Source organism: Podarcis raffonei, chromosome 5, assembly GCF_027172205.1.
Source record: "Podarcis raffonei isolate rPodRaf1 chromosome 5, rPodRaf1.pri, whole genome shotgun sequence".
NCBI classification, from domain to species: domain Eukaryota; kingdom Metazoa; phylum Chordata; class Lepidosauria; order Squamata; family Lacertidae; genus Podarcis; species Podarcis raffonei.
The window spans coordinates 9,356,416-9,364,784 of record NC_070606.1 but is presented as its reverse complement, the minus strand read 5'-3'; the positions used below and the strand labels follow the sequence as shown (position 1 = coordinate 9,364,784).

At 47.7% G+C, this 8,369-nt stretch overlaps 1 protein-coding gene across 1 annotated transcript; it reads right to left on the bottom strand.

The window, feature by feature from the left end:
* Positions 1-1,244: 1,244 nt before the first annotated feature.
* LOC128413375 (neuropeptide Y receptor type 4-2-like) lies at positions 1,245-2,798 on the bottom strand. Its single transcript, XM_053387413.1, has one exon. It carries the CDS (start codon positions 2,655-2,657, stop codon positions 1,551-1,553), a length of 1,107 nt encoding a protein of 368 aa, XP_053243388.1. The 5' UTR covers positions 2,658-2,798; the 3' UTR covers positions 1,245-1,550.
* Between the last annotated feature and the right edge of the window lie 5,571 nt (positions 2,799-8,369).

The window sequence follows — 8,369 nt, the reverse complement described above, 5'->3', positions numbered from 1 at the left end:
TTGCATAAATGGATAAAAAGGGAGACATTAGTGAAGATAATTAAAGGTAATATGAATTTAAGAAATGCAGAAGAAATGATAAAAATGGGGGATCATCAGAGGTGTTGATGGAAGTCCAAAAAGATTGTATAAGATGTGAAATTTTGTGGTATGTATGACAATTAATATGTTTAAAAATGAATAAAATTATATATATATATATAAAAGAGTCACTTCTTTTAGGATGTCAAGATAGCAGTGGAACCTGCCACACTAGGGTCCAGTGTGTGCGAGTAAATAAATAAAGCGAAACGACAATTTTTTAAAAAATGGAGGAACAGGATAATTCATGTCCTCTGTGCTGCAGGGCACAAACTCAACTACTTGCCAATTCCTTGGTTCTAAAATGTGTGGGGAGCTTCCAGAACTTGAGTGTGGCGGCATTGCTGGACAGAAGGTGGTTCACTGGGGCCCTGACGGTGGAATTACAATGGCAGTACCCTTCCCGATAGGGGGAGGGGGCATAAGCCCCTGCCGCCTATGGGAGCCGGATTTTAGCCTGCACCCTGCTTTGGCAAATGGGGATGCAGCCTGGGATATGGGCTGTGCTGGGGGGGCGGATCTGATGAAGCCAATAGTGGGCTTCCCTCAGATCCGCCTCATGCCCATTTAAGCAGCCCACACCTGGGGCACAGCCGGTTTCTTCCTGCGCCAGGTTTCCCCATCCCACCCTCAGTTTAAGCTGATAGTCAATGACTTTGCTATGGCTATGGTGGTCGCCATTCTTTACAGGGCCGGGTAGGAATTTGCCCACCAGGATAATTGGCCCTTACCTGGTGGTTTTGCCTAAAATGGTAAAGGGACCCCTGACCATTAGGTCCAGTCGTGGCCGACTCTGGGGTTGCGGTGCTCATCTCACTTTATTGGCCGAGGGAGCCGGCGTACAGCTTCCGGGTCATGTGGCCAGCATGGCTAAGCCGCTTCTGGCGAACTAGAGCAGCACACGGAAATGCCGTTTACCTTCCCGCCAGAGCGGTACCTATTGATCTACTTGCACTTTGACGTGCTTTCGAACTGCTAGGTTGGCAGGAGCAGGGACCAAGCAATGGGAGCTCACCCCATCGCGGGGATTTGAACTGCCGACCTTCTGATCAGCAAGCCGGGGCCGAAAGCACTCCCCCAGACGGCGGTCCCTGTGGGGGTCACCCTATTGGATGTAAGTCTTAGTGAAGGACCCATTATTAGGAACCCCCACCTGGATTGACCACGCGTCACTTCCAGCAGGCAGGCCGGAAATATTTAGATTGCCCCAAGCCAAAGCTCTTTCATCTGTATTCAATAAGGTTGTGGCCTGTTTTTACCCCAAACCCAGTCTGATCGGTCTCTTATTTATATGGGTTGGGATATGGGAAGTCCGATGCCTTATCCTACAAGTCTCCTTCAGGCAGTTGTCCTCTGCAAATTGGAGAATGACAGATACTGCAACTTGGTGGTGGTGGTGATGATGATGGAGGAGCTAGCAGATATAGGTGAGGTCCAAGCCTCAGGACTCTGAAGGTTCAGCCTAGGAGTTAGATAGGATTCTGCTGACCGCTTATCCTCAGCGAATCCTTGGAGAGTTCCATCTGCCTGGTCGATACAGGTATCATCTCATATTCCTGCGATGAGGAGCGGTGATGGCAACCCAGAATCAGGGCCTTCACTTCTTTTTTGAAGTTCTTGTTGAGAAAGCCGTAGATGACGGGGTTGATGCAGGCTGATGCCATGGCGACCAGATGGCACAGGGAGAAGATCAGGTCATGGATACAGTGGGGGATGATTTTGTAGTCCCAGTCATCAATGGTGTTGAAAACATGAAGCGGCAGCCAGCAGACTGCGAAGGCGGCGACCATTAACGCCAGCAGGATATTGATCTGCTTCAGGTGGCTCGCCCGGCAACTGCACTCATGCTTCTTCCGAAACATGTCCTCCCTCTTCTGGAGGCGCAGGTAGATGTTCAGGTAGCACAACGCGATGAGGAGAAGAGGGATGCAGTACTGCACGAGCAGCAAGACAGTGGTGTAGGTGAGCCTGTAATCCTTCGACGGCCAGGAGGGGAAGCAAACGACCTTGCTCGCCAAAGAATCTGTTCTGCGGAGCTGCTTTGGGACGACATCGTCCAAGATGCTGTAAGTGACGAAAGGCAAGGACAAGAAAGAAGCAGAGATCCAAGTGATGGCAATGCCCAGGTAGGCTTGGGAGAGGCTGGGCCTCCAGCCGGTGGGGTTTATGATGAGCTGGTGCCTTTCTAAAGCAATGAGCACAAGTGACAGGATGGAGACGGTCAAAGACGTGCACTGGATGAACAAGGTCACCCTGCACATGGCTTCGCCAAATATCCAGTGCTTCAACAAGACCGTGGTGACAGTGAACGGCAAGCAGAATATGCACATCGTCAAGCTTGAGGCTATCAGATTGGCGATAAATATGTTGGTGACGGCGGCTTTCTCTTTATGTCTGGCCAGGATGCCGATGAAGCACAAGTTTCCTAAAAGGCCTACCAGGGTCTCCAAGCTGTAAGAAGCGACTAGAAACAGAGTAATATCTGTGCTGTTTCTACATGGCTGGATAGTGTGGAAGGGGAAACTCCAGTTGCTCTGGGGTGGAGACGATGTGTTAGAAGCCACAGTCCTGTTCATTATGGAGCCAAAGAGGTGTGTCTTTGGTCGGAGGGTTAGGAACTTCCTGTGATCTTACTACAATCTGTCGGGGCGATCTGCAAAAGAGAGAGACGGTTTTATTTCTTACTGACACAGTCTCAACACTGGAGCAGACTAGGGGATGTAAAAACGTCTTGCAGCAGTCACAACTTTCTCAGCGGACTCTGTGCACAACCACACTGTATTCAAAGCTCTCTTATACCCTCCTTTTAACAGTTGTGGGGGATCCTGGGAACGGCAGCTTGTTAAAACTGGGAGTCATTTTGGACTCACAGCTGTCCGTGGAGGCGCAGGTTAATTCTGTGTCCAGGGCGGCTGTCTACCAGCTCCATCTGGTCTGCAGGCTAAGACCCTACCTGCCCACGGACTGTCTCACCAGAGTGGTGCATACTCTGGTTATCTCCTGCTTGGACTACTGCAATGCGCTCTACGTGGGGCTACCTTTGAAGGTGACCCGGAAACTGCAATTAATCCAGAATGCAGCAGCTAGACTGATGACTGGGAGTGGCTGCTGGGACCACATAACACCGGTCCTGAGAGATCCGCATTGGTTCCCAGTACGTTTCCGAGCACAATTCAAAGTGTTGGTGCTGACCTTTAAAGCCCTAAACGGCCTCGGTCCTGTATACCTGAAGGAGCGTCTCCACCCCCATCGTTCAGCCCGGACACTGAGATCCAGCGCCGAGGGCCTTCTGGTGGTTCCCTCACTGCGAGAAGTGAGGTTACAGGGAACCAAACAGAGGGCCTTCTCGGTAGTGGCGCCCACCCTGTGGAACACCCTCGCTTCAGATGTGAAGGAAATAAGCAGCTATCCTATCTTTAAAAGACATCTGAAGGCAGCCCTGTTCAGGGAAGTTTTTAATATTTAATGCTGTACTGTTTTTAACATTTGATTGGGAGCCGCCCAGAGTGGCTGGGGAAACTCAGCCAGATGGGCGAGGTATAAATAATAAATTATTATTATTATTATTATTATTATTATTATTATTATTATTATTATTATTAATGCTGAAATGGCAACTCTGTGAGGTCAGTACCCATAACAAACTACACTTCCCAAGATTCTTTTGGGGGAAGTCATGACTGTTAAAAGTGGCACAAGAAAGGGTTTAAACCAGGGCTCAGCAACCTTTTTCAGCTGTGGTGTGGGCCGGTCCACCGTCCCTCAGACCATGTGGTGGGCTGGACTATATTTTGGGGGAAAAAATATGAATGAATTCCTATGCCCCACAAATACCCAGAGATGCATTTTAAATAAAAGGGCACATTCGACTCATGTAAAAACACGCTGATTCCAGGACCATCCACGGGCCAGATTGAGAAGGAGATTGGGCCACACCCAGCCCCCAGACCTTAGGTTGCCTAAAGGTAAAGGTAAAGGGACCCCTGACCATTATGTCCAGTTGTGACCGACTCTGAAGTCGCGGCGTTCATCTTGCTTTATTGGCTGAGGGAGCCGGCGTACAGCTTCTGGGTCATGTAGCCAGCATGACTAAGCCGCTTCTGGTGAACCAGAACAGCGCACGCAAACGCCGTTTACCTTCCCGCCGGAGTGGTACCTATTTATCTCCTTGCACTTTGACGTGCTTTCGAACTGCTAGGTTGGCAGCAGCAGGGACTGAGCAACGGGAGCTCACCCCGTCATGGGGATTCGAACCGCCGACCTTCTGATCGGCAAGTCCTAGGCTCTGTGGTTTAATTCACAGCACCACCCGCGTCCCTTTTAGGTTGCCTACCCCTGGTTTAAACATAACGAAGTGGCTCTAACCCGAATGCAAATCCTAAAGATTTCTGCCCCTGCGTAATCTCAAGGTGGATGACACTTGATCAAGTATGACAACACAGACATCTCATGCACAGCTAAACATAGCTTTGAATGAGATTGGGACAGTTTATGATCCCAGCTTCCACTTTCTTTCAACAGGAGACAAGGTCAGCCAGCTCCACAGATTTATGCTGAGCGGGATTTTGTAGAAAAGTTCATTTTGGTGTTCTGGACTTTCAAAGTCATATTTTAAAAGCCAAGTTTCTTTAAACTGTATGAATTTACTATGAATGCATATTTTGTGACACTTTTTATGTAAATAAGTGCATGTTTAATTATGTAAAATGAAGGCTGAAAATGCACTTTCAGATGATTTCATCCATTTGGAGTTCAGTAAAAATTCCTTTTAGAAAGCCCCAAGGAAAACTGTACACATTTCTTCAAATCCAAATTTCTCTGTGTATGCCTTAGAACTGATCTTGTAACTTAAAGAAATCAAATCATACACATAAGACACTGATGGGTTGCGCTGTTTGAACGTTCTTCTTAAGGCTTGCTTCCCCTAGACTTACCTAAATCTTACACATTATCTTTCAGCAAACACAGAAATACTCATTTTCTCTACTCATTCAGGGTCTCTATCTCACTACCTGCCATGCAACAACAAAACAACAACAACATAATAAGCCTTAAATATCTATATTGGGTGCAGGAGAGAAAGATGTTTCAGTATTGCCAGTCTATGTTTCAGAATGATCAATTGCCAGAAGGTTCTGAAGGCACGGGGATAGAAATATCTGATTTTGTTAAAATCTGTTAAAATTGTGGCATGGTTTCACTGCTTCCATGTCTAAAAATGCCTTGGGGGAAAAACAGCAAGGCATATCCTACCATAACATTTCTACTTGAGGGTTCTCTGTGCCATCCGCGGCATACATTATATTCCTTTCCCAGGGCCACATAAAGGACCAGGGTGCCACCACCCTCAGTCATATACAGAACACCGAAATGCTCTCTTTTCCTTCACCTATAAACCACATTTCTCCCCTGTCTGTTTTCACATACACAATGCGCTCTGAGGGCGACTCCTGTGATCCTGATCCTGCTGCCTCCTTGGAAAATACAAACTATTTATTTGTTTGTTTGAAAAAAAATCACAATCTTAGCAGGGGTTTCATCGTTCTTTCAGGGTGCTAACTCATTGGAGAGAGTGGCCACACGGGGAATTTCCAAGAAATCCGTCCGTCGCTTCTGTCTGGCTTATTAACGATTGTTGTAAGCCACTCCGGGAGCCTTTTTTGACCAAAGAGTGGGTTAAAAATACTTTTTAAAAAATCAATAGTTAGTGGATAACATACCACTAGTTCTAGAATGTTCTAGGGGCATGGGCAGCAAGTTGATTTTCTGGCTTAACTTCATCACCCACTTCTAAGTGCTTTTTTCCATGCTCTTGTGGATGCTGAGAGGGGAAAGTACCGTATTTTTCGCTCTATAAGACGCACCAGACCACAAGACGCACCTAGTTTTTGGAGGAGGAAAACAAGAAAAAAAATATTCTGAATCTCAGAAGCCAGAACAGCAAGAGGGATCGCTGCGCAGTGAAAGCAGCAATCCCTCTTGCTGTTCTGGCTTCTGGGATAGCTGCGCAGCCCGCATTCACTCCATAAGAGGCACACACATTTCCCCTCACTTTTTAGGAGGGAAAAAGTGAGTCTTATAGAGCAAAAAATACGGTATGTGCAAAAAGACTTACCTTTGATACCCCCCAGGAGCATATCTGCTGCAAACATACACCAGGGATCTCCACCGGCAGAATCAAATGAGCAACAGGCCAGCAAAACCAACATCCGATCACCTTTCTGGGCTTTAAAACTCTCTTTTCTCTTTTCTCTTTCAGTATGAAAAAATGGGTGCCAGTTCCTCTCCTCAATCTCTCTACCTCCAAAGGGATGTTAGTCCTGGAGTTTTGATGGGAATGCAAATCTCTGGCTCCCTCTTGTTGTCTCCTTAGAAAAGAAGAAGCAAACTCTTAGCTGCAGGAGAAAGAGAGAAGGAACGTGCAAATGATGTGAAGCAGCGAGTCAATGAGCATGGCAGCCAAATGAGTATAAACAACTCAGATTGGCTGCATTCATCCTTATATGCAGGCTGGGCATTGCAATCTGGGGTGGTGGTTTTTTTGGTCACCCATGGGGCATCTTTGATCTGTTTACCAGATGGCTCTGCAGAAAGTCACTCCCAGCATCAAGGCTTGGCACGTCAGCCAGGGGTGGGGTTTTGCCTTACAGTGACTCAGAGTCAGACCAAGGCTTGGAGCACCCAAGGGCATCAGTCCAGCTGGGGCAAATGGGACAGCAATACAGTGGTACCTCGGGTTACAGACGCTTCAGGTTACAGACTCCGCTAACCCAGAAATAGTACCTCGGGTTAAGAACTTTGCTTCAGGGTGAGAAATCGTGCTCTGGCGGCGTGGCGGCAGCAGGAGGTCCCATTAGCTAAAGTGGTACCTCAGGTTAAGAACAGTTTCAAGTTAAGAACGGGCCTCCAGAACAAATTAAGTTCTTAACCCGAGGTATCACTGTGATAATAATAATAATAATAATAATAATAATAATAATAATAATAATAATAATAATACTTTATTATTTATACCCTGCCACCTGGCTGGGTTTCCCCGGTTGCTCTGGGCAACTCCCAACAGAACACTAAAAACAGAATAAAACATCAACCATTAAAAACTTCCCTAAACAGGGCTGCCTTCAAATGTCTTCTAAAAGTCATATAGTTTTTTATTTCCTTGATATCTGACAGGAGGGCATTCCACAGGACGGGCGCCACTACCAAGAAGGCCCTCTGCCTGGTTCTCTGTAAGCTCACTTCTCGCAGGGAGAGAACCACCAGAAGGCCCTCGGAGCTGGACTTCCGTGTCCAGGCTGAACGATGGGATGGAGACGCTCCTTCAGGTATACCGGGCTGAGGCCATTTAGGGCTTTAAAGGTCAACACCAACACTCTGAATTGTGCTCGGAAACATACTGGGAGCCAATGTAGGTCTTTTAAGACGGGTGTTATATGGTCTCAGCAGCCACACCCAGTCACCCGTCTAGCTGCCGCATTCTGGATTAATTGTAGCTTCCGGGTCACCTTCAAAGGTAGCCCTACGTAGAGAGCATTGCAGTAGTCCAAGCAGGAGATAACTAGAGCATGCACCACTCTGGCGAGACAGTCTGCGGGCAGGTAGGGTCTCAGCCTGCAGTGGAGCTGGTAGACAGCTACCCTTGACACAGAATTGACCTGCGTCTCCATGGACAGCTGTGGGTCCAAAATGCAAGCAAATGAGAGCTACACAGGAGGAACATGAAGCACTTGATAGAAGTCATGTTGCTGTTCTTTGGACAACTATCCAGGAGGGTAATCAAAGGCTCCTAACTTCTGTGTGTCCTGCTTTTCCTGGGACAGTCCCGGAATTACAGAAGCCGTCCCGGTTTTTGATTTGACCCCGGAATGTCCCGATTTTCCTTTTTCCTCCCTTTCACATAAAAGGTAAAGGTAAAGGTAAAGGGACCCCTGACCGTTAGGTCCAGTCGTGGCCGACTCTGGGGTTGCGGCACCTCATCTCGCTTTATTGGCCGAGGGAGCCGGTATACAGCTTCTGGGTCATGTGGCCAGCATGACTAAGCCGCTTCTGGCGAACCAAAGCAGCACACGGAAACGCTGTTTACCTTCCCGCCAGAGTGGTACCTATTTATCTACTTGCACATTGACGTGCTTTCGAACTGCTAGTTGGCAGGAGCAGGGAACGAGCAACAGGAGCTCACCCCGTCGCGGGGATTCGGACCGCAAACCTCTCAGGGGAGCATTTGCAACCGTTTGACACCACTTTTGAGTGAAGGGCCGAAACTCAGATTTTTGATGAAATTGTGACTT

Excerpts from the sequence above, each read along its gene's own strand:
- LOC128413375 (XM_053387413.1), bottom strand. The coding sequence starts at position 2,657 with ATGAACAGGACTGTGGCTTCTAACACATCGTCTCCACCCCAGAGCAAC.